The following is a 26931-nucleotide window of genomic DNA, read 5'->3' on the forward strand; positions in this document are numbered from 1 at the left end:
AAGGACAAGTAAAGAAAAAGCTTTGTAAGCCATTAGAGATAAGATTTTGATTTTGATTTTGTTTTTGCGTGTTGAAGCTCTAAAGGAGTGGCTGCATTTTATAGTTCAGACTTTGGTGTAACTATGGCGGTGAGTTAAATGTTTCTCGTGGAATGCAATGGCAGTTGCCAACGACTGTGTGATGGATGGAGCCTCTTTGTCTTTAGTAGTTGTTATTTGGTTAAAATGGTTAGTGTTATATGGCCTTAACTTGTATTACATGCTATTTTTGGAAGATATTCACCAATCTCATAGTGGCTACTAAATGTAACATTCACATGGCTGAGTTGTGTGCTGTAAAATATCAAGAAAACTATGAATCTTGGATTTACCTCCAGGTACAAATCTAGTTGTAAAAATGGTGAAAAAATAGTGTTCAAACAACAGCTGGAATTATGTAAATCATGCACATATGCAGAAACAATCTTTTTATAAAAATACCGAGTGAAGAGTACTGTTATTTGAACATCTAAAATTTAGTGAAGCTTTCAATGTACCTAGATGATTAATCCAATATTGAGTTCATATTAATACTCAGTTTTGTGTAAAACAGTGTCATGCAGCATTTCATTTAAAAAAAAAACACAATGTTCTTTAAAGGCTTCTGCTTTCCACTTAAACACAATAAGAGTGCAAGCTTGAAACCTAGCCACTAATTTAATAAAATGTTGAGTTCCATAATAAAATCTTAACCGTGAAACCCAAAGCCACTTTAACGGTTGGGAAGTGACATTGGAAGTTGAACCACCTCATAATAAATAAATAACACAAAATCCAATGTAAAGAAGTAAATGAAATTTATTTCACACAACCAAGCCCTTTCATATGCCAGGGTTAGCCTTGGATAAGCCACGTTGAACTGGGGGCTATGTATACCGAACTATAACTCGTCAATAATCATTTAAAAGCTCAACCTGTCTCCCCCAAATCAGGCCAAGCTTGGGGCTGTGATATGACCAGTAAAAGTCGGTTACGAGTTATAGCTCGGTAACGCATAATCCCCGATTGTAACCGAACATGCAGAATAATCAGCATTTATTTTCGACCAATAACGTCGGATACGCAGTTAATTCTCGGACGTTACAAGAAAATGATCAGCTTCATCCAACCAGATATAAGGAGAAGGGCAAGAACCGAAAAGGTATTCAATCTTTTCCAAAGCAAATATATACACATATATTTCTTAACTAACTTGAGCGTCGGAGGATCTTTGCAGGTACCCACCACCTCGGTTCTTCCATCTCTGACGTATTTCGTGTTCCACCTTGGGAGTCTGCCGACCTTCATTGGAGAACGACCTATAGCTCGGCACAAATAGGCAAGAACACACAAGAATAGCACTATACTGTTGCTGAATTCATTTCGTTTAGTGACATAACTTGAGCCTAGTTTTTTACACTTGAGTAACTAAATAAAAGAGCATCAAAACTACTGAGATTTTCCTCCTTGAATTCCCTGTTTTGACAAAGGTATTACAATTTTATAATGTTCTCATCAAACCAATAAATATTCTATGAGGCTTGCTTTTGCTTTTCCTCAGAAAATCTAGGAAGTTGGACCAATGAGTTTTCTCAGGTGACACCTTCCAAACTCGACCAATTTTGATCTTCAGCGGCTACTACTGCTGAAGCTCCATCCTCACCATCAACAGATATTCCTCCATATGTTTGATTTTCTTCCGCGGTTCATAAGTAGCCTAAAAAGAAACACAGGAACTAGTTAAAATTTTAAATGTTGCATTCAAATTCACCATATCATATGTCTATTCACTTACAAAAGTAAACATACACATAGATGAGAATGACATGCTTTTCTTGCTTACATGGGTAGAACTATTATGCATAGCAAAATTTTCCTACAGCAAGTTATACATAGCTTAAACTAAGTTACTTTGATTTGATGACTTTCACATGGACCAAAACAACAAAACAAGAAAAAACTATGCATCTAGGAAACAGAAAATGCTGCAAATGCTCTATGCTGAGAGACTTTAGCGATAACTGTAACATTACTGTGGCAACTGAGACCACAAGAACAAATAAAAGCAAATATATTTTCGAAAGTCTTACTCCATCCGAGGCAAGAACAATGAACTCGTCTTTGTCTGTAAGAAGCCGGTGAGAAAATTCTGGTATAGAAATGACACCGTAATCCTTCAAACAAAAATCGCCAAATGCTCTAGCCATTGCTAATCTAGGTGCATCATCAAAAGGTAACCACACCCTTGGAACTTCTGGTTCATCTTGCAAGGCAAATACCTTGCCCTTGCACCTTTTGATTCTTTCAGCTTCCTTGTAAAAATTCAGATAAGATATCTCAAAGCAAAAACATAGACTGAACTGAGAAAGGATGAACAATGATGACAAAACTAAGTGATAGAATATACTAAAACTATGTAGGATGATTGGTCCCTCCTCAAGAATCACATTGACAACATCAAACTCTGAGGCTCCTGACATTAATTTAATCCATAAACTATGCATTGGAAAACTAAACTTAAGTAGAAAAAGCAGAGAACACAAGAGGCTTCAATTTTCAAAAGTGTTAACAACTAAATTTCTATGCATTTTCTTTCACAGAACAGAACATAAATCTTCATAAAATAGAATATCAAAATAAAGAGCAAGGCAACACACTTGTGATAGTGTCCAAGTTTTCTCATTCCATAGCAAGGAGGAAGAATATAAGGAACAAAAACCAATCTTTTTTAGACGGATTTAGATTGATGATATTCAAATTTTATTATCAAAACTAATGAGGCTTGATGTAAAACACAAGAAAATATTTGGATATTTAATCTGTTATTGAAATATTCATAGCCAACTAAGACAATAAACCTGTCATGACAATTGGAAAGTAAAAAAAGAAAATAAATCAGTTTAACAATCTGTTACTGCACCTATTTCAGAAGGTATTAAATTGCCTAAAATGCTCAAACAATGATTCAAGATATAAAAAATTCTCATGGAGTACAACCAAACATTAAATTGCTACTGGTTTTTCTTTGATACACGGTCTAGCAGTCCCCATCATATATCAACCTCAATGCACTACTGCATCCTATTGAACTTCGGATATTGTCCTTGTTGTACAACCTGTTCTCCACAGCACAAACAAATTTGAGAGAAAAAGAAAGGAATTCAGCAAATCATAATGGATATCAAATAGTTTAAAATTTACTAATCACTAAGTTATAACAATGCAATAATTCATCTCTTATTATTGATACCTGTAATAGCCACTGATTACTTCCATATGGTGGGATGGGAGCCCCATGGCTATTAATCAATTCTGAGTCACCTAGCCCAAACCCTAACTGCATAGATGCATTTACTTCTGTATTTGGCACTGCTAATGTATCTTGAGAAGTCATAGTGTCCTTGAGAAGCTCTTAAGAAAAAATGATACATGCAGTCAAAATTTCTATCAAGTATAACTACAACATAGAATTTACCAGTTTATTTTAATTCGTGTAACCACTATTGTAATATTGTATCTTACTAACCTCTTCTGTACCGAAGCTAGCTTGCGTCCCTTGAGAAGCCATAGGATCTTTGGAAAGCTCCTGTGACAAAAGAAGGCATAAACTCAAACTTGCTATCAAGTATAACTACAACATAGAATTTAACAGGTTATTTTGATTCAAGTAAAGCATAATGCCATTTTGAATTTGACTAACCTCTTCTGCACCAAAGCTAGCCTGTATGCCACCACCAATCTTATCACCCAAATTGTCACCCTCATTCTTCACAGGACAATTCTTCTTTACATGACCAGCATTGTTGCATTTAGTGCACCTCCGTTTTTCTCTCTCTTTTTTTCCCTTTGGTGCACCTTTTGTCTTGACAACTGAAGGGTCACCAACAAAGTTCGGCATGGGAGAATCTCTTCTTCCTCTTTTCAAGCACGACTTTTGCTCTAGTGTTTTGGTCAAACGAGAGACTTCATTCATAGTGTCATGGAAAGAAGGACCATCTTGAGCTCCTAAGAATACCATCCACGTAGCTGCCATTGACAATGCACCATAGCGCATTAAAAATTCTCTTTCTCCATCTTGCACAGTGCTTCCAGCTGAACTTTCGTCCAGATACTTTTTGGCATCCTTGGACCATCTTCTCAAAAGAAGACTTTCTGGAAACTTCTGTAAACCTACCCTTTTCATGGCACAAAACATGTGGCTACAGGGAATGCCTTCACTACTCCACCTACTACATTCACACTCCATATTCTCGGTGTTGCGCTCATAAAGTACGGTGTATATATGTTGTCCTCTGTCATACTCCTTAACTTTTAAAACAACAGTAGTTGATATATTTTCCTAATTTATAACATCTAATGCAACCACTCCTTCAATCTCTGTTTTTACTTTGCCAAACATCTCCCGTGTGTAAAAATTTGCAGCACAAAGCTCCAATGCAGCTAAGCGAGTTGTTAACACAGGCTCTCCGTACACCGTCTTAAATCGAGAAACTAATTTGTTGTGTCTATAATCCCTAAGAGCATGTTCAAGATTCTAGACTAGCTCTAAAAGACTTTGACGAATGCCAATAAACCTCTTGATGAAGTTGTTTATCCCTTCACACCTTGATGTTGTTCTAAATCCAGCACAGAATTTATCTCACAAGTAGGTGCTTGCCCAGCTTTTCCTCTTTTGATACTCATTTAGTACCCATTCATTTTCCTCCAACCCATATTTTTTTATCATATTCTCCCAATATTCTTCAAATTCATTCGGATGCCATGGAGCATACAAACATCTTCTGAAGTCGTCGGAAAAACCTTTGATTTTTATGTTTGCCGTTACATTTTTCTGAATGTGCCAGCCACATAATCGGTGAGTTGCATTTGGGAAGATTTCTTGAATTGCTGCCTTCATTGCCTCATCACCATCTGTGACCACAACACTAGGAGACTTGTTCAGCATGACATCTAGAAAGTTTTGCAACAACCACGTATATGTTGCCGTTTGTTCGTTCTCTATCAAGGCAAAGCCAAATATGCATGTTTGACGGTGTTGGTTACAACCCGAGAAGATAACCAACGGTCTTATGTACTTATTTTTCTGATAGGTTGTATCAAATGCAAGCACATCTCCAAAGCACTGATAATCCGCCCTACAAATGCCATCTGCCCAAAATAGATTCGCCAGCCGACTTTCATCAGTAGCACTGTACCTTGCCATGGCCATGGGGTCAACATCGGCTTTTCCAAGTAGATAGCTAATTGTTGCATTAGAATCCCCACCAATGAGCTTTGCACGACGAGTTCTTTCAATGTGGTTATCCAGATCCTTCTTTGTGAACCCGACATTAGCATAACCCCCGGCTTGGCCTACCATTAGTCCCATTATCTTAGCGCTTGGAAGACCATTATCGTGCATGGTGTTTGCCTGAGCTTTTTGAGCCTCATTCATCCCACGGTGGTTTGGAATTAGGTGTACCAAGCATTGGGGGATAAGATCGTGGTTGTGCTTCTCAACTAATTTTTTAACTCTCCAAGCTGAAGTTTTGGTGTCAAAGTACACCGCAAGCATGGCTTCACAACCCGTACGAGTCAGCGCTTTATGCTCCCTCTTCCTGTTCAAATTAGAGATGTATTTATCGGCTCTCTTTCCTTCCTTGTTGTAAAAAAATCGCCTTCTGCGTTGTGTTCCATCTTTTCCACGCGCTGTATCACCCTTGCGAACTCCGAACCCGACACACCTTGCATAACGCACATACAAGTGATAAGCTGCATCCGATGTTTCAAATCTCTGGTTTATAATATCATCGACTATCACAACAACACACTTGCTACTGCTGCCACCGCAATCACAAGTGCAATTTACAGTCTCTTCCACACCAGTCATCAAGCAATCTTCAACGTTCTCTTCTGAATTGAGTGGTTCCGAATCAACATCCATTGCACCCAGACTCGTTTTCTTTCTAATTCTATATATGTAAAAAAGTGAAAATTTTACCCCCTAAACAAGAACAGGTAGAAGTAGGAGATATACATATAATTTTCTACTTCTTCAAGACACCTTAGAATTGTATTTTGCAGATCTCAGTATATTTAATAGATTCAAATTCAACTCCAGTATTTTATCCAATATATTTCAAATAATTTGATTCAGAGCATAATCCTAATTCAGATACAAAATAAATACCGAAAAAAATGACAAGTCTAAATCAACAAAATATACTTTAAATTTAGGTTAAATTTCAACTCCGTCTAAGTTTTGCACACCCTTACCAAGTTACCAAGGTTTCTCAAACCAAACAAATGAACACTAAATTAGATGGTTGCACACTAAATTAACAAAAAAGTCAAGCTTAGGCACTAATTTAATTGCAGAAATATCATTTCTTCAAAAGTAAACACTAACACGTCCAATATCATTTACAGTTTCATTTAATTAAGAAAAATAAAATTGGTCAACCAAACATGGCAAGCACTTAACCCAAACATGCAAATATGAATTTAACATAAGTGAAATGTGAAATGGAGAAGGAAATGAAAGAAGGTTGACAGGAAAGCATGAAACATCCAGCATAGACACATTCTCTTGGGTATTGCTTGAAATTACCTATTGCTTAAAATTCGAATTTAAAATTTAGAGTTCAACAGAACTCCTACATTCTTGATCTATTTCGTCAGAACAAATGATCATTTGTGCTATATATATATAAAAGGAAATGAGATTTTTTTTTATTATCTTCTTCGTTTTTATTTATATTTGTTGGTTTCTTTCTTGACTCATCTATCTACCCTTTTGAGTTCTAAGGTATGTGTAACTGTGTCCACAACAATGTTATACACTATGCTTATTTTTTCAGTTTGTGATCAGACACGCAGGTCAATGCATAATTGTTATTGTTAATGGATAATCTTAAGAGTAATTGTAAAGCTTTAAATGATAATAAACTTTTCCATCAACGTATAAGTTTTGTTAGCACACAATGTAATTGAGCTTAACCCTTGATATTATTAATTTATTTTTTGGTTTCAAGGAACCTAAATAAACCCTTTTATTAGTATAACTTTCTTTTTCTCTGTACATATGTACACACTCAGAAGCTATTCATATTCATACTTCATTTATACACTGCTTTTGACAGAGAATTGAAGGATGGCAAAAAAACAAAAGGGTCCTGCAATAGGAATCGATCTTGGAACTTTATTGTTAAAGCTTAAGACAGTAATAAAGCAAGAATTTTATCTTCTATGGAAACGTCCTAATAGCATAGAACTTGCAGGGACTCGCTAACCGTGGTTGCTCAATCCGTGTGGGAAGAGACACAGAAAAGAATGACAAAGGTAAGTTTCCAGTAAAATTGCAGTAGGTTGAGTTGAAGGAATTGTAACATTAGACTACCTATTCCTTCTTTAGAATATTTGCTTTGCTAAATGCTAATGTATCAACTTGAATTTACTAATGCTAATGCCACATATACTGCTATGAAAAAATGCTATGCATCCCTTGTTTATTTGCCCAAAATCACCCCGTTAAGTAGGTAGTCTATAAAAATATAAAATCCTAAATTTTTGTTGCATCTTTCTAGCACTTTAAATTCGGACAAGAACCCTAGCTATGTAACATTGTTTTTCTGGTATTACTTTTCTCAATTGAATTTTACTTCATTTCCTTTTCCGTTCCAATTTTACCTCTGCAATTATATTTTTTTATATTACTGTTTCCCTTTCATCATTACTTCTTATTTCAAAATCAATTTCAATTTTAGTTACCAGTTTTTTGCATAACCCATTTAATTCTGTTTGATCCCAATTATATAATTATTAATAAAATAGTAAAAAATCCCAATTTTGGCTTCAATCATTCATACCGTTCATCTTTTTATGAATACCCATGTGCCCATATTGGTGATCTTCACTCAATGTGATTATTTTTGACAAAAAAATCAAACACAGCAACCAAACACAAAATAGACGAAGAGGAAAATTTGTTGAAAACTCATCAGATTGGGACCAGGTTGTGCGAAGGAGGCCGAGGAGTTGCTGAAGGCGAGGAGGAAGTCGGGGAATTGCTGCTTCTGTCTCGGCGTCGACGGGCGCAATGACGGTGCGAGACTGACTACGAGGCAGTGACAAGACAGGGAGCGGCGACAACGTCCAGGTCCGGGAGCTGCTGCTACTGCCGCCAGTGACGACGACGGCAAGGAAGGCACGCGAGATTGGAGCCGGGAGAGACTGACGACGAGCTTGTCGGATGATGCTGATAGAAGGAGAAAACTTGGGTCAATGAGATATGAGAGATGAGAGAGCTTCTGTGAAAGTGACGTTGAGGGAGGAGAAGGGATTATAAAATGACGTAGTTTGGTGGACTGAAGAAAAGGACAAAAAAAGAAAAAGACTCGGACCGGTTTATTTAAACCAGCTAGGTCGAACCGGATTTAAAGTATCTGGTTTAAAAATAAATTTTATTAACCGGTTTTATAAAACACCAATCATAAAGTGACACGTCAGCAACTTTAAAAAAAGTTGTTTTTGTCAACTTTATGTGAGTCTCCCCCTATATTTAATTGACTAAAAATGTTTGAGAGTAAAAGAAATATGGGAAGTGGCCCCTGTGTCTAAAATCCAATCATGTGAACTCACAACACGAGTGAAAAAAAAAAAGATATGATATATATCTATTGATGGTGCATGAATTGTTATCAAATTTTTATTATTAGAAAATTCTTGATGTTATTAAAAGAGAGCTATTAGTGCTTTCTTTTGCTTAGATGAAAACAAGCTATCTAAATTGATGTTCTTATCCTTTTTAGGAGAAGGAGTGATGCTGGCTTCTTCATTCTCTATAACATTGATAATATTAATAGAAGTCATAAAGTGATTCACTGCCTTAACTTGATTTTGTTGCATGTGTGGTGGAAAGTCATGTGTATGGTATCAAGTGTCTACCAAATGTCCTGTTTTACCACAGTATGAACATAGTCAGAATGCACCTCTTTCGTTGCCTCTTCCACGTACACTACGCTTCCTTCCTTGACCAGGAATATTAGAGGATGTGGCTCAAAATTCACAATTTTATTGACCATTTGGTTTTATCTCAAAAACATTAATGGCAGCAGAATTTACTAATGCATTAGAATTAGGCTCAATATTGTGCACTTGTTGTCTTTCTTGTTAGAGAAGAAGAGAAAAAGCTATTGTAACATCTGGAAGACTTCACGAGTATTATTTGAGAGTGTACATTTACATATTAGTCATTAAGACCTCTGAGAAATCGAATCACATATGACTGATGTCTATAATGGTGCATTATATCCAAACCACAACTACAAGTGCTTTCACAAAGACAAGTGGGTATAGATCGAAATTCATCTAATTCTTCCCAAATAGCTTTCAATTTTTTGTAATAGAGGTGGTAGACATCTCATCTTACTTTGTGGTGAACAAATCTTCTTCCAACTTAGCAATTCAAAACAAATCATTCTCATAGAACCTGTGCTTTAGGTCCTTCCAAAGCTCATATGCCACACCAAAGAACGCTTTGCAGAATTTCAGAACTCAGTGAGCCATGCAACCATGACAAGACAAAGAAATTGGACCGATCCCATGCTTCATAAGTGTCATCATCTTTATTGGGTTTTAAGAGAGTGCCATCTACAAATTTAATTTTATTCTTTGATTTTAGGAAAATCCAAACGGATCTAGACCAACTGTGATAATTTAGGGTTGTTAATGAAGTAGTTGTGACTTGTGAATAAGAGTCCTGGAATTTCACTGGAATGTAGGTAAAAGCAGCTCAATGGGTCTTATGAGCTTAGTTTTGTAGTGCTCGTTTGGAGAATTGAGCCATCATCTTAGCAAATTTGTGAAAATCAGCAGCAGTGAAAGTTTGATATTCTAGATTCACCACTACTTTATTTTCAGTCATCGTGGATGAACGAATTGACAAGCTCTTCTCTCACGAACATTATGCAAAAGTATACTTCATACGTGGTGAATAATTCACCTTTTTTGTTAGCTTCCACGCTCACTATGAAAAATTCATTCTTCAACAAAATATAGTTTCATACATTAAATGTTGTTTATAGATAAATTTTTTAGATTAAATTATTGCACCTGATTGTTATGCCGCTTCTGCTATTTCTTTTACTTTTCGCATTGATACATTTTAAAAGTTTGATTTTGATATAAATTTATAGTGTCAAAATTTTTACATTATTTTCTAATTAGAATTAATTATACATCATACAAACTTTCGGTATCTCATCATTTTTTTATCTTCTCTTACTCGTATATTACCTATACATAATACTAAATATATTCATATATACATGGACGCTATCTGTATATTGCACGTGTTTTAAACTTGTAGTATTTTAAAAATTGGATCGTTCTAGCCAATTTAGTAGAAAAAAGTAAAATGATCATTTTTACCATTCAATTAAGAGAAATAATTGCCAATTTTATATAAAATTTGTTTCAAAAACTCGTTAATTAAAACTCAAAAGGTTCTTGTTTTTTTTTTTTTTTACAAAACAGACTTATACTCTAAAAGTAAATAACAAAATTGACAAACCAATTTTAATTAGCACGGAAGGTCTTAGATTTAGTAGTAAAAATCTTTGCTTTATAATAAATAAACCCAAATTTGAGACTTGGCTAAAGCAAGCAATGATGCTAATCACAACTCCAACCACAACTTATTCTCCACTTTTTCTTTTTGTTAGGGATGGAAATGGGTCAAGCCGGCCCAAGTTTCAACTTAAATGAGTTTGGCCTACGTTGCAAATAAATAGCCTAAGTCTAGGTCTATTACCTTTTATAAACTTTTTTTAAGGCTCGAGTCTGGCCTACTTAAAAGCCGGATAAGTTCATGAACCTATTTGAAAAATTTGTTTCATTAATTATAACTCAAAATAATAAATTTAAAAAATATAAATTGACATTAAATATATTTTAAAATTTATAATTCATAATTTGTAAAATATAATTCATTTATATATCAATTGTTAGTGACATATCATGATCATACTTATAGTCCATAATCATAAACAATTTCTTTAAAAAAAAGTTACAAATGTTGATTAGTTTTAATCATTAATTTTTTTAATTTTGTTTTATATAAGTAAATAGTTAAAAGTCCAAACTAAAAATAATTTAATTTTATAAAAAAATATTTTGATGAGCCAATCCAATGAGCTTCTTAAACTTTTTTAAACTTATAACCTGACTGCTTTAACCAATAAACTTTTCAAAAAGCTCAAACCTAGCCTGTTTAATAATACAAGTTGAGTTGAGCCGATCCTAAAATGAGTCAAGCCACGAGCCCCATTAGGTAGTTTGACCCACTTTTTCTACCCCTACTTGTATAATTCTAAAGATTAGTCAGTTTTGATTGAGTTAACTGAAAATCGATCCTCTAGTTAATTTGACACTTATGAAAATAAATTTTTATTGAATCGATCAAGAAATTGCTAGAATCGATGGAAAGTTGGCAAACCGATTGAACTAGCAAAGGTTCAGCTCAATTGGTTTGTAAATTTTTTTTAAAAGGTTTTTAGCGTACAATTTTTTTTATAAAACCTTAAATGACGTGGTTTACATTAGGGGTGGCAGGCGGGCATACCTGCCCTCAAAAGCCCATTATTTGGCGGTCCTAAATTTCGAACTCAGCCACTAATGGCAGATTCGCAGGTCGCCAATTTTTTTTTTGAAAAAAATTATTAAATAATTAAATATTAAAAAATATATAATTTCATAAATATTTTAATAAATTTATAATTTTTAAGGATAAAAAATTATAATTTCTAAATTCATAAACACTAAAAGCTTTATAATTCTAAACATCTAATAAACATAATCATCAATTAAGTTTTTTAAAATAAAATAATGAAATTAACATTGTTCAAAGCAAAATAAACATTATCCAAAATATAGGACAAACGAGATTCATACCCTTGACACTTGCTTAAGTGGTCTAGTAAGCTAACTACTTAATTAACCCAACTTTGTTATAGTAGTCTCAAATTTCTAATGTTTTTTGATCATACAAATTTCTAATTCGATTATCCTTTTTAGTGAGTTACGTAAAGTGGCCCGGCAAATTTCGACCCAATCGTTATCCAAAGTACATCTTAAAAAACAAAAAAAAAAAAGAAAGAAACTCTAAATCATTCGAACTCACTCCAATTCCCCAAGTTAGGCAAGTACCCTTGTCTAGGGGTGTTTAAAATCGATTGGAACTAAACAAAATCGACCAACCAAACTGAAAAAATTGAGAAATGAACAAATTAAAAACCAAAAAAACCGAAAAATCATGTTTTCATGTTTTTTTTATGGTTCGGTTCAGTTTTCAATTCTGCCTGTAAAAATCCTAACCGAACTGAACCGAATCGGTCAACTAAAACCCCTAAACAACCATTAGATAACCCAACCCCACTAGGCATTTCCCATCCCCATCAGATAACCCTAGCGCAGCCAAAGTCTCAAAGAAACCCCATTACCCCAGCCCCTCCCAGCGCCGCCGAACCAGCGCCTCCCAGACCCTCGCAGCAGCGCCGGACGACCCCCCCCAGCAGCCCCGAACCGGCGAACCCGGCCCCTCCCAACAACGCCAGATCAGCCCCTCCCAGCAACGCCGGGCCAGCCGCTCCCAGCACCTCCCAGCGCCGAACACCAGATATGGAGCCTCCAAGTCAGGTATTAATTTGAATAATTTCTGTTCTTTGTATTATGTATTTGTTGCTGATTGTTGTTGATTGTTCATTTATTTGTTGTTGATTTTTTGAAATTGTTAATAATTTTATTTTATTTGAATTTCTGCTTCTGGTTGAATAATCTCTGTTCTATGTTCAGTGTATTTTTGAAATTGCTGATTGTTGTATTTGTTTATGCAGTTTGTTGTATTTTTTTTTTTGGGGGGGGGGGGGGTAGCTTCTGAATGTGTATTATTTCTGATTTAGGGTTCTAGGTTCTGATTGTTAGAGAAGGAATATTTAACTGCATTTTATATATAATTAAATGCTGGATTTAAGATTTGTGTGTTGATGTAGTTGCCATAAGCCGATAAGGAATTCATTTGGTGCCACAAATTACCCTGTTGTGTTTTAATAAATAAGGAATTCATTTTCTTTTATGCGTTTGTGTTTTGCTGAATTGTTAACACATTAGTCACTTTAAACAGTGGAATATGTAGTTCTTTGATCTATAACTGTGAAACATTAAGATATCACTACCTGCTATCATAATGATTTGAAGCCAATGTATAGGAGTAGGACAATTGGAAGATTAATGATGAAATACTATATAGGAAGATCATTTTATTGGAATATTATTCATGTCATTCATTGTTTTACTTGGTGCTTTGTTTCTAAAATTCTACCAAAACCTGTGAAGGGTCAGCTTTGGCTATATCATATATGACATATGAGATATTTAATGTTTTTTCCAATCTTATCATTTGCCACTAAATATAGCATTGTTTTTACAGGGAAGGGGGCTGGAGATTGTAGTTCATGTGTAGGTGTCATGTTGGAACTTGCTACTGCTGCTGCCTACCTTCTTCTTCTCTGCTTCCTCATCCATCTCTGTCTTCCAACACTGCAAGAGTTCGTTGCCACCAGCATCGTTGCCGCCAGCATCGTTGCTCTGTTTTCTATCTCTCTTCCTGTGCTGCTAATCGGTTCAACTCCTTCAACTCCTGCGTCTTCGCCCGCGACGCTGCCACCAGCATCTCTGTCACTTGCGTCTCTATTCGCCTCTTGTTGCTGCCCTTTCTCGTCCCTTGTAAGTCTTACTGCTTTCTCAATTTCTTCATTGAATTTTGCTTCATGATTCATGAATTTGATTTTATCCTAATTAATAAGAAGTTTATGTTATGGGAAAACTTTCAAGTGTGCCATTCACTTTATTGTAATACTGGTATGTCAAGTATGGTCCGGTTAAAATTAAAACTTTTGTCATATTGTGTACGATCAATTACCATAAATATCCCTTGAGTTTTGCTTAAAAGACCAGTGGCTGCTGACCAATGAGCACAAAGTTAAAAAATTGTTGAAGCCAAGTCTAGTGAAAGGAGGCTGTGAATAATATAATCCAATCATACAATGAAGCTCCACTTGGCATAACTTTAATTAGTTATATATGTGTATTTTTTTATATTGATAGTAATTGATGAATATTATTAAATATTAAAATTATACATACTATTATTTTTAATAAAATTCTCAAGTCATTATGTATACATAGTAGAGTCGTGCTAAGTTAATTTATTCCAAATCATATTTATGAAAAAGAAAAGGTTTTAAATACTAATATATTTTTAAAAAGTTATAATATATACAGGAAAGCAAACTCAATTTAATTTTAAAATTTTATATTTTTATTAAAAAATATAAATAATATTAAGTAAGAAAAAAACTAAAATTATTCAAAGTGTATTATTAATTTAATTATGAAAAAAGAATAAACGAATGATATTTCAAAGCATGTGAAAAAATAAACCTATTAAATATTACCATATAGAAAGTGCCAAGAAACATAAAACAAGAAAAGAAAATAAAATAGAAAAGTACAAAGTTTTTTTTTTTTATAAAAAAACACAAGAATTTTAGTTATATAAAATAAATTAATTTTGAATTGTATAATTATTTTGTTGAATAACAATAAAGAAAAACACCAAAATTTTGTTTCATAAACAAAAAGTTATTTTAAATAATGCAAATATATATATATATATATATATATTTTATCTTTTTTCTTCTTCTCTTTTATATGTTTTATTATTGACATAATATAATTTATGTGTTTTCGTATATTTCTCTAAAAAAATAGTAAATTTCATTTAAACAAATTAGTTTTTAAGTTAAATTATATAAAGATATAATAAAAAAATAACAAAAGGAGATAAAAGCAGAGAAAGACGGGAGAAAGAGGATGGAAAAAAAGAAAGAAGACACTTACTTGTATGTGCATGTAACTAACACGACTTGGTTAAAATTTGATTATTACAAAAATGAATTTTTCAACTAGTATTTTTGTAGGTTTTGTTTATTAATATTTTTAAATAAAAATTAAAAATAATAATGAATCCACTATAGTAATACAAAAGACAATTAATAAAATAAAACAACAGTATTGTATTACATTGTTACGAGAACACCTAAAAGAAAATTAAGGATTTTAATTTATTTTTTATCTTCTTAATATTTAATAAGTTCAATTTCAATATATATTTAAAAAAACCAAAATGATAAGAATTTAAAGCTTTTAATTTAAAAATTAAAAAAATAATTAAAATAAGTTAAAAATTCAGTATTTTTCAATTGATAAAAGTAGTTCAATTATTACGAATAAAAGATAATATTTATTGTGAAATTAAGATGGATTAATAGATAATTTTTTACTAATACTTATGTATGTTTAAAAGGAATAGATAATTTTTTAATTAGTGTTCTAATATGTTATAAACTTATAATGACCCCAACAGAATACATAGGTTATATAATTAATTATTTACCTATTCTGTAGAAAACAATAATTAATTAGACATATATATTTTAACTATTTTCTTAATTTAAACACTAATATATATATATATATATATATATTTCATCACAAATCTAAATTAAACCACTACACTAGTCTAATGACAAAATAGCATCCCTATTTACTGAGGCTCATTTTTTTTAGAAAAAGAAATCCATAATAGAGCATTGGACCTAAGTCCTAATATAATTAAGCTAGCTGAACCAAAAGCCATTTATAAGCCATCAACGCTAGTACGCTACAATAGTACAATCCACCAAGAAGAGGGACACAAAATTTTCCTGCAACATCTATGTACAACCGACAAGACAGGTCTATTACACACCATGTTCTAAATATTCTAAAAAGCACTTCGGTTATTTCCTCTAACATCTCAACTGTTTCTATTTTTTATTAATATCTGGATGACTATTATTTATTGTATACCAGTGTACCAGTCAAGTACACTGGTATATGTGAAAGTCTTCCTATGTTATGTAATTTGTTTATCATAATTAGTGATAAGTTTCTGACTTTTTGTTAATCTACTAATTCAGAACTATGACTATATGTATGAAATAATTTAAGTGATTACTGATATACTGATCTTTATTCTTTAGATGTATTGGAGATTTTGTGACGTTGATTTGTTGGCTGTTGTTGTTTGTTACAAAATGAGTAAATATCTAAACTAAAATTAGTAATTACTGAAATTTTGTGATTGCTTTGACTTGTTTGCTGTTTAATAATTGTCATTGAATCATTGAAACTTAGAGGGAATGAGAAGTTGACTCAATGACTAAGCATTAAAACTAAAGAGTGATCATAATCTTTTTATTTTAAAGGAGAACTGCCTTTGTTTAAAGATAGGCAATTCTTGAAAGTAAGAAGGCCATCAGGGATTAAAGTGGCATCAACTTTGTCATATATATCACTTTCTTGCTCTTAGGCAAGCATATTATTATTCAATACCCATTATCTTTATTTGCATTGCAAAGCATTCTTCCAAATTTGATAATTACAATTGAAAATTTCATTGAATCCCATCCTTTATTTACTATTGTGTATCTCAATGTTCAAGCAATTGCTTAATTTTCTCTGCTCATGGAGTTTTGGTTTTCAGTTTTTTATCCTTGAATACTAATATGCATCTCTTATTCCCTAGCTATTTTGATAAAAGAACTACAGTGACATGTTTTGCACCTAACAACCAACGTAGGAAGTGTTAAAATTGTGAAGGGTACCTATGCTTTAAGAATAGGAGACAAATGCAATGCTTTTGAATTTTTGTTTTTTGTGTATTTTATTGATTTACATTTGAATATATTTGTGTGTTTGTGTAACTGTTTATGATTTCATATATTATTTTATTATAATCTAGTTATTCCGGTTGATTCTAGTTGAACCTTTCAACCTTTGATAAAGTAGCCAAAACGGTTCGATTAGTTCAATTTTCAAAATCTTGCTTTAATTATATTAAAAAAGTTTAATTTTGATGCACTGAAGAGGAGACTTGTGGCCTTTTTACGACGACGCTCTTCCTCTCTTGGAGCAGGCAGTTCACAGCCTTCCTTCCTTGTTTGATCCTTTTGTGTGCAGGGTTCCATCCAGAAAGAAGAGAAGAAGAATGGAGGGTTCGAAACGGTTACAAGGAAACTCATTATCACTTTTCAGTGAAGGCATTGGCTTTGTTTTGTTGCGTTGGTCCGCTCTTCGTGATGCCGTCGAGAACCAGTGGGGTGGCCCTGACTCCCGCCTCAAGGCCGATAACCTCGCCACCGATATCCTCTCCTGGTTCACTCAATCCAGAGGTTGCTTGCTATTACACTGCTTCAATTATTGTTATTTTGTTTTAGATTCTTAATATTTTTATTTTTTGAATGATTCGCAGAACCGCTTTATATTGATGACTTGGAGGACAAACTCTATGATGGGATGATTTCGCTCAATGTAGTGGTTGAGGATGGCAGCACTGAAGAGGTGCATCTTGCTTTCTTTATTGGATTAATACATATTATTTGTTGTTGAATTTTGCTCATGTTGCTTGTTTGCAATAATTAAGGGTTAAATGGTAGTTGTTATTGTTAGTTTACCAGTGTTTGAAAATAAAGTTACCTAATTTGTTAAGCTCAATGGAAGTGGGTTGAATGTTAGTTGAACTTTAACTACAAGGTTGAGGGTTTGAATCTTAGGAAACTCTCTTTGGAGAGGGTTGCATTTTTTTACCACCTCGATCACATCAGTCTTCCCTGTCTTTTTATTCATAGGTGGAAACTGAAAACTTAATATTTGGCCATCATAGGCATAATTAATAGTAGTCTATTTAGTCTTTAGTTTTTGGAATGAACATATCATTAGTCACCAATTTTCATGTACATGTCATATGTTTCTATTTTGTATTTTAAAATCTTGATATACCTTTTGTTTTGTATGTATTTTATTTGAAAAGAAGCAGTTAAGTAGGGCTCTGGTGTCCATATTCATTTGCAGCATAGATTAAACTTAATGTGAACTGTGTCCTAAGGTCATTTCTTCAAACTTAAAAGAAATTAAAGCCGTGTATGCCACTGCTAATGACTCCTTTGTGATGTATTTGAGTATTTGCAGTGTTTTCTTGTGATTCTCATTTTTTCATGTTCATGTTATTATTACGAACTAATGTAGGTAGCTGAAAATCTAATGGTTATGCACGAGGAATGCTTAGAAGGAAACTTTGTGACCATTGAGCGTTATAGGCAGGCCATTGTTAACCAAGCTGCGCATCCTCGTGCAGTGCCACAGGTAAATGACAACATAATATTTTGGAATGAGTATGAACCTTGATTGTGTTATATTGCTATTCTATAAATTTGCATTTACACTTATGTATATGATTGATTTAGGCTTTTCCTTGTCCTATATGACTGGATATTTTGGAGGGAGCAACGTTAAAGTATATTATTTGATGGGAATGTGATGCATGAGTTTGCTTTGCCCATACTATATTTAGGTCATATTATAGGAGGAGAAACATTAATATTTTAATTCTATAACTTCTAATTTCTAAATGAGCTTAAATGTTCAGACATGATTCATAATAGCGCATCATGGTGTCATTTTGGTTCATGTACTCAACCCCACATATAATGAAAAAAGTTTTGTTGTTGGTTGACACGTGAACATTTTCTCTTGTTACATCTTTGCTAAGATACAACTGGAAGCTCATCCACATTACTTGAATTTTGTAGTAGTAGTATTTTTTTTCTTATGATTTTTTTTTTGAAATAGATTGTGAATGATAAGGATGATGATGAGGATGAGGAAGATGATGATGTCCAAAGTGGTAAAAATGGTGAAAGTAGTGCTAGGCAAGCTACTTCTTCAAACATGGATGTGGACATTCCAAAATCTGAATCAAACATGAGTTCGTGTAACATGCGGATTTATGATGAGCCTCTCAAAAAGGATGCAGGTGAAGCAGAGGATGGATGGGTTGTAGTTTCAAAGAAAAAAAATAAGGTTAGAAAAAATTAGACGAAGAATAGTTCAAATTTTCCTTTAGGATGGTGCAATATTCTTCTGGGTTTTTTTTACCTCAAAGCTAATTAATTTTTGTTTGGTTATTAAAGGAATCAATCCTCTAAGCCCGAGGTCTTTAAAAATAGTAAAATACCTCAATGCTAACATTCCTAATATTATATATCCTTTAGTTTTCGCAACCATTATGCAAAATATGAAATCAAGCCTTGAATTGTGTTATCCTCGCATCTATTTTCCGAGCACTTTTTTATTCTTCAATGCATTGACTGAATTATTTTTTCTTGCTCCTACATGAGTAGTATCCTGCACTCTCTTGAATTTTTACTACATCTAAGTATATTAACCAAGTATTTCACTATTTGCAAGAAGTGAATAAAATGGATTTATTACCTTTGGAGCAGGCTGGACTTCTAGAGTTTCTAATTTTAGGAAATAAACCGAGGCATCGATCTGTTTTTATTGTGCGGAATGCGGAGTAACTTATAATGAAAATTTGAAATTGGAGATAGTTATTGAAATAATTTGGAATCCAAATCTTGGTGATATGAAAGGCTAGTTTGAAGAAAGTCCTTAGGCTCTTATTGCGAACTGCAATTAGGTACCTTAATAGATTTATTTGAGTTTATCACCACAAATCTAAGAAAAAAAAATGGTAAAATAACGTTATAGAGAAAAAAAAAAAAGAAGTTACTCAATATTCTGAAAATTGGTTCAAAGCTAATTAAAAATTGGCCGATTTTAAAATTTCATCTAAACTAAACGTTGGTCTTCAGAGCCAAAAAAGAAAAAGGAAAAAGTAGTGGAGGGAGAGGTGGAGGGGAAGGGGAAGGGAGGAGAATTAGAAAACAGAAGAATATCATCTTTGTTTTTTCCCTCTCAAAGACGCTCATCTTCTTTCCCGCACCATGGTGTGTAAAATTAGAATTCGCACAACTTCACTGGCAAGTGCATCGGGTCGTCCAAGTAATACCTCAGGTGAGTGAGGGTCGATTTCACAAAAATTGTTGGATTGAGCAAGCAATAGCTATCTTGTTGGACTTAGGCAAATAGTAAAAGATGATGGTTGTTTGAAAACGCATAAAACAATTAAATAGGAGATAAAGTTAAGGTCTCGGAGATGTTTATCTTTTCGGATTAATACTTCTTATTAACTATTTTAACAATGAATGATTTATTCCATGACAAACTGTAAGTGATTAACCCTAATCCCTTAGTGATTAATCTCGTCTGATCCTACTAAGACGCCACAGACAAGGTTAGTTACTTTCGAATCAGAGGATGAAGTTCAGTAGTCTAGTTTATACCACAAAGACCCTAATCACCCAGAACCCGGCTGAACAGATGTTTCCATGTCCCCAATGAGTTGTGGATTAGCCATCTAGGAGGTGTGTTCTCAAGCTGTAGTTCGAATGACCTTGGCCAAGTATCACAAGAACTCATGTAAAAAAAGGGTCATACTTCCGTTCCACCCAGTTTCATTAGTATTAAGAACGAGTCACACCTTCGAATGGAACCAAACATATATTAAAATAGAAAAGTAATAATATTAATCCATAGAAATAACAGAGCTCCTAACTTTAACCAGGAGGTTTAGTTGCTCATGACTTACAGTGAAAACAGTTCTAAAAGTAAAGAAGATCTGAATGTAAACCTAAGTGATCTCCTCTTTAAATAGTAAATGCTAAACCTAAAAGATATTATTTTAAATTCAAAATTACAAAAGTAAGATAAGATAGGCCTAAGGAGTGCTAAAATCCACTTTGGGGGCTCACTTGGTGAATGCTTCGGTTGCTTGCTGGCGTTGAACGCCAATCTGGGCGTTGAACGCCCATAGGGGAGGAGTGCGTTCTAGCTTTAGCTCCCTGGCTGGCGTTGAACGCCAGTTTGGGCGTTCAGCGCTGGGAGTTACTCCTTCTTGGGCGCTAAACGCCAGAGTTGGAGTTTAGCACCTGATTTGGCTGTGATTCTAGAAGAAAAGTATAGACTATTATATATTGTTGGAAAGCTCTGAAAGTTAGCTTTCTAACGCTGTTGAGACCGTATCAATTGGACCTCTGTAGCTCAAGTATGCTCGTTGGAATGCAAGGAGGTCAGAGTTGACAGCATCTGCTATCCTTTCTTTGTCTCTGCACAAGACTCTGCCAAATTCATCCGAAATTCACCTAAGATCATAAAAATACCACAAAAACTTAAAGTAGCATTCAAAGGTGAATTTTGCACTAAAACATACTAAAACTTAATAAAATCTAACTAAAAACACTATAAAAACAACTAGAAAAATGTTATAAAATGCTCACGCATCACACCACACTATAAAAACACTATACCATGCCCATAGTATTCCAAAAGTAAAGGCCTTGATCAAGATCTAAACTTTTACGAAAAAGTATTTTTTAGTTTCTATTTTTTCAGTGATTAATGTTTTTGACTAGGACATTTGGATGGTTGCTGATATCTTTCTGATCATTAATAATGTAAATAGTAGCTTGAGAGTCACTTTCCACCACCAGTCTTCTAATTCCCATAGTTTAGGCAATTTCCAATCTTGTTATTACTCCTCGTAATTCAGCTTTAAATGCTGAGCAATCACCAATGAAAAAGGAGAAGCATGCGATCCAACTCCCTCTTCTATCCCTTAATAAGCCTCCACATCCAGCTCTCTTCAATCTCCCATCTGCTGACCCATTAGTATTTAGGGTTATCCAATTAGGAGAAAGGGGGTTTCATCTAATTACAATAACTTTTCGTTAGATGGATTATTTATCATTAGAAAAAATGCACTTAGATAAAGGATTATTTATCACTTATCCAAATACTATTCATATTATGACCCAAATAATAAAAGTCATAACCCAAATAAGTTAGTCTACTAAAATTGAGCCTACTCTAATTGAAAAGAGCAGCCGATACCCACTAAGGCATGCTTTAAGAAGATACAGGTCAGCCTACCCAACTTGCTTGGAGTGCGAGTAGTACAATCTATGCCCGACCTGACTTGGGGAATACTTCACTATTTTCCTCTACTATTCTAAGTATCAGTTACAGATCATCAACCACTTAACGTTGGAATACTTCCCCAACAATAAGAAAAAAAATCCACTATTTGTCTTTGAAAAATTTATGAGTGATAAATAAATTATCCTCTCCTTTATAAATATCCTATCAAACTAGATATTTTTTAATCCCAATTTATTTATATTTACACAAAATTCTTGCTAACTTAAGTACGCCTAAAATAATAATAATAATAATAATAATAATAATAATAATAATAATAATAATAATAATAATAATAATAATAATAATCATCATCATCATCATCATTGGTGCGACTGCTATTCAATATATCGTACATTACATTCACATAGAGAATTTGGATTTGGCAATTGGGATAATATTTAGGCCCATTAAATACAATGGTTATCGTTTTTGTTTATAAGACTTTTTATTTTTTAGTCCGAAAAACATATATTTTTATTTTTTTTGTTATAATAAAATAATACATTTAATTTAAGCTAAAGATATATTTAAAACTAAAAGACCCAGACTACATTTGTTTCTCAAATAAAAAAGAACTAATAATTTTTTGTGTATAGTGATTCTCTGTTATTCTATAAAATAAAATATATAATATCATGAATTTCATACATATATAAATAGTAGTGTCAATTGAGCCCAAGATTTTAGGGTTGGCCCTAAATTCTTCAATATAATTTCAGCTCACAACCTTAAAATTACAAAAAAATACCCTAATTAAGCCCTAAAAAAATTGGAATAGGATTGGCTCTAAAAGCAAAGTTCTGAAAATCGGTTCGGACAGACCGATCGAATCGATTGAACCGTGAATTAACACGACTCGGACAAATAGCAAAACCAGAGATTTTAAAAATCGAATTTGAACTAGTGAACTGGCCGGGAACCAGTCGGTCGAATCGAATCGTGACCCAGCTGGTTTTTTGAATGGATAGCCAAACGTTGCCGTTTCAACCTCTGCACTTAGCCAGTTAGCTCTAACTCCATCCTGATGCCCAGATCCAGCTTCCAGAAGTCCAGAACGCCTCTCTCACACGACAGGACTCCTCCCAATATCATCGAGCTCCTGGTCGTCCCTCACCTCCGTCCAACCACCGCCTCGTGCTGCCGTCATCGCTACAGGGCTCGCTCTCTTCCTCTCCATTGCGCAGGAGCTATCGCAACCTTCCTTCCCTTCCATCGCGCAGCCACAGTGGGAACGTCAAAGCCTCCGTTGCGCAATACAAATCAGAAAGTCAATCATAAACTTCTAATGTTCGGTTTGCATTTCTATCTCCCTTCTGTGACATGTTTTTTCATCAAATCAAAGTTGAGTAGATAGAAAGGGAATTCTAAAACATGACTATTTTGTAGATATTCCACAAAAAGATGCCTCCCGAAGTAATTGATCTTACTTCCTGGCTTCTACAGTATTCCCCTAGTCTCTGATGTATTGCAGTGCGTGAAATTGCTGCAAATATGATTTACCTGTTTAGTTATTGGCTGCTAATTTTACATATGCATAAATTAAAAGATAATTTAGAAGTTTGAAGATGGTTCTACTTTTGTTCTGCAGCTAGAAGCTTGTGCACACCCATTCTTTGATGAACTCCGTGAACCCAATGCTCACTTGCTAAATGGTCGTCCATTTCCACCACTATTCAACTTTAAAGAAGAGTTGACTGTGCTAGAGCTTCAAATTCTTGGAAATTTTATTAAATTTGGATAATTTTGAATAGTCTGATGCACTTTTCTGATCAACCATTAATATAAACATTCTATCTAAACAACTATGAATATAAATATAGTCTTGAGAAAGAAACACCAGTTTTCAATTTGTCAAATTGCTTGTACCAAGGGTACCCTCATAGGAGAAATAATGTTAACTATGAATCTACATGATCTGATAGCTATAGTTACTTTGGTATCTTAACTAGTAGTGATTTTTACTTGTTATGTTGTTTGTTGTTACTCTTTACAGTTATCCACAGCACCTCTAGAGCTTGATAACAAGTTGATCCTTGGCCACATGAAGCAGCAACTAGGGCTGCAACTTTCCCATTCTGCAGGAACATGATGTTAAGCCGAGCGCACAGTATTCTGGTTGATAAGTTAACACTTAACAGAGGGGGTTCCATCATTTGTGTAATTTGGCATGTATTTTGCTGCACAACACAACCAATGTAAATTTTGCGCCCGACCGAAACTGAGGCTCGGGTTTCTGGACGGATGCAGTTGATCCATCGGTTCAACCAACATATGTACCTACTAAACTCCTTTTGCTTCTTTATGGTGGATTTATATTTCCCCAGGCATATGGCTCTGGGATTCCATGATATTTGTAAACATCTACTTCTAGTATTGGTCACAATGCTTCTGTGAAGGGCAAAGTAAACCAGAGAGAGGATGGTTTATGTAGTAATTTTAATTTGGATGATATTTTAAGTTTTATATTAGATTATAATTATGTTTTAATGTGTTTATTTATATTTTATTTATTATTTTATTATAAAATAATTTTTTCAGTTCAACCACGGTCGAACCGGTTGAACCTATGAACCAGTGAACCAGTAGCTAGAGCGGTTCAATAACCGATTCGATTTTTAGAACCTTGCTTAAAAGTCCCAAATTGAAAAAGGTCCTGCCTCAGACCTCACACGGTGTTCACTCTTCGCCATTATTGTCACTTGCCAGTCTGTGAGTACCGGAGAAGACAAAATCATTGGACGACACGGTGGCTGCCTCTCGTGATGAACGATGCGCGCGGTGGCTGTTCCTCCTTCCTGACGCGGTGGACGATGCACGTGGTGGCTGTTCCTCCTCCCTGACACGGTGGTTGCTCCTCCTCCCTGACGACGCAATGAGTTTCTTCTTCTCTCCCTCTCTTAGAGTTTTTGCTTTGCTTAATTGCTTGTTTCTTCTCCCCCTCTCTGTGATATCAAAATGGGTAATATTCCTTTTCCCTACCCAGTAAGTAGCAGCAACAATAATATTCCTTTTCGATAGGCTTTTAAGTTTCAAATGATCAAAATCTCTATTTTGGTGTAGTTTGACTTGATTGTTGTTGAATGTTGATGTTTGTAATTCCCTCACTCCTAAACTATTTGTTAATGCTGAAAGAGTAGTTACTAGATTATTGCTGAATGTCTTGCTATTTTATATGGATCTATACTTTGACTATTTTTGCTAACTTTACTGTGATGCTTTTTGTAATATAAATCTTGATATTTGGATATTTTTTTTCTTATTCAACGCTTATGTTATACTTATAAAGAAGAGTAAATGCTATTTGGTCCCTAACATTTGGGCCAAATCTTAATTTAGTCTCTAACATTTCAAACATCCTATTTTAGTTCCAAAAAAAAAAAAAATCAATGTGTCCCACCGTTAAATTTGATACGAACAATTAATGAAGTGAGTGATGTGGACGCTGATAAATCATATATTCTTATTTCTATGTGTTAGATAAGCATAATGATGAGCGGATATTTTATACGCTTTTTGGTATCACTTTCATATAGTTTTTAGTAGTTTTCGTTCAGTTTTTATTAAGTTTTTATAGGTTTTAGTGTTAAATTCAAATTTTTGAATTCTACTATGAGTTTTTGTGTTTTTGGACAATTTCAGGTATTTTCTAGCTAAAATTGAGGAGCTGGAGCAGAAGTCTGATTCAGAGACAGAGAAAGCACTGCAGATGCTGTCCGAATCTGACCTACCTGCATTTGGAAGAGCGTTTCTGGAGCTACAGAAGTCCAAATAGAGCGCTATCAACGGCTATAGAAAACTGGTGTCCAACGCCAGCTTCCTGCCCCCTTCCAGAGTCCAGCGCCTAAAGAGCAGAGCCCAGCATCCAAAGGCCCAGAGAGGACCCCCTAGCTAGCGTTCCATGCCCAAGGAGCCTCATAGCACGTGGATCTCATCAAAGTTTAGCCCAAACACTCCCCAAGTGGGCCCCAGAAGTGAATTTTAGCACTAAATAGACTGTTTTACCCTTACAAGTCATCTGTTTAGTATTTAAGGGATTATATTTATGTAATTCAGAGAATCTGAGAACCTCTTCATGCTATTTTCGAGTTTTACATTGTATTTTACTTCATTATGAGTTTCTAAACCTCCTAGGTTGAGGGGAGGGGCCCTGCTGAGTCCTATGAATTAATAAAAGTACTATTGTTTCCCTTTAATCCGTGTTTGATTAATTCCAAGATGTATATTCGTACTTCATCGTGGTGAATAGGATGATCTATCTGTTCATCACATTAAGACAAACGTGCCTGACAAACACCCGCGTCTACTTGGGTCAGAATGCGTCTTTCACCGGACAAGGACGACCAACAGCTTAAATATACATCTCTCAGACGGCTAATCACGATTTCAATGGGGACTTCTCGAGACATCAGTTCAACCGATTTTCAGGGAGATTAGGGTCTCTGTGGTAGAGACTAGAACCCAATTGCAGCATTCTCTGATACGGAAGATCCGACCTTGTCTGTGGCATTTTGAGTAGGATCATAAAGGAGAATGAACTGTACGCGCTTCACCCTAAAGTAGAGATGGATCCACACTAAACCTGGGGTTCAGATCCAGAGGAGTATTGGCAGCTGCTCAAACCAGTGTCAATCCATACAGCCTGCCATTGAATAAATCACTCACAAACAAGGAGAGCAGTAGTACCAGAGTTAATTCAGAAAGACAAAGTGATACAAGGATTTTATGTCAGTCTAGAATCTATCAATAAATTCCGTCATGAGTATAGTCTAAACCAACAAGCACTCCCGCACCAAATTTAGAAAATGTGTCACAACAATTCAAAATCAATAACCGGGAGTAGAATCCCGAGTCGTTCTTCCTAGGAGTTACCCTAAGATACACATCATTGGTTAG

At 34.4% G+C, this 26931-nt stretch overlaps 3 protein-coding genes across 3 annotated transcripts; 1 reads left to right on the forward strand and 2 right to left on the reverse strand.

Annotated features, from left to right (window-relative positions):
• Positions 1–3089: 3089 nt before the first annotated feature.
• Positions 3090–5941, reverse strand: LOC148568897 (uncharacterized). Its single transcript, XM_088483275.1, has 3 exons — positions 3715–5941; positions 3269–3429; positions 3090–3134 (listed from the first exon to the last, which is right to left on the reverse strand). The coding sequence occupies exons 1-3, from the start codon at positions 4262–4264 to the stop codon at positions 3090–3092; spliced, it is 756 nt and encodes a 251-aa protein (XP_088339401.1). The 5' UTR covers positions 4265–5941.
• Positions 4658–5941, reverse strand: LOC107636925 (protein FAR1-RELATED SEQUENCE 5-like). Its single transcript, XM_016340396.3, has one exon. It carries the CDS (start codon positions 5939–5941, stop codon positions 4658–4660), a length of 1284 nt encoding a protein of 427 aa, XP_016195882.1.
• A 6484-nt stretch (positions 5942–12425) lies between these two features.
• Positions 12426–19257, forward strand: LOC107639691 (uncharacterized). The gene is made up of 6 exons (XM_088485744.1): positions 12426–12693; positions 13484–13779; positions 17119–17330; positions 17411–17499; positions 18184–18300; positions 18787–19257. Exons 3-6 carry the CDS (start codon positions 17147–17149, stop codon positions 19030–19032), a joined length of 636 nt encoding a protein of 211 aa, XP_088341870.1. The 5' UTR covers positions 12426–12693; positions 13484–13779; positions 17119–17146; the 3' UTR covers positions 19033–19257.
• The last annotated feature ends 7674 nt before the right edge of the window (positions 19258–26931 follow it).

The sequence above is a fragment of the Arachis ipaensis genome, chromosome B4 (assembly GCF_059453495.1).
Source record: "Arachis ipaensis isolate K30076 ecotype BB chromosome B4, ASM5945349v1, whole genome shotgun sequence".
In the NCBI taxonomy this organism is placed as follows: Eukaryota; Viridiplantae; Streptophyta; class Magnoliopsida; order Fabales; family Fabaceae; genus Arachis; species Arachis ipaensis.

Bases quoted from the DNA above. Each gene is read 5' to 3' on its own strand.
- LOC107639691 (XM_088485744.1), top strand. From the start codon at position 17,147: ATGGAGGGTTCGAAACGGTTACAAGGAAACTCATTATCACTTTTCAGT. The intron at 17,331-17,410 runs GTTGCTTGCTAT...AATGATTCGCAG, and splicing joins CTGGTTCACTCAATCCAGAG to AACCGCTTTATATTGATGAC. The intron at 17,500-18,183 runs GTGCATCTTGCT...GAACTAATGTAG, and splicing joins AGGATGGCAGCACTGAAGAG to GTAGCTGAAAATCTAATGGT.
- LOC148568897 (XM_088483275.1), bottom strand. From the start codon at position 4,264: ATGGAGTGTGAATGTAGTAGGTGGAGTAGTGAAGGCATTCCCTGTAGC. The intron at 3,430-3,714 runs GTCAAATTCAAA...TTTTTTCTTAAG, and splicing joins CTTTGGTGCAGAAGAGGTTA to AGCTTCTCAAGGACACTATG. The intron at 3,135-3,268 runs GTATCAATAATA...TGTGGAGAACAG, and splicing joins GTAATCAGTGGCTATTACAG to GTTGTACAACAAGGACAATA.
- LOC107636925 (XM_016340396.3), bottom strand. From the start codon at position 5,941: ATGGATGTTGATTCGGAACCACTCAATTCAGAAGAGAACGTTGAAGAT.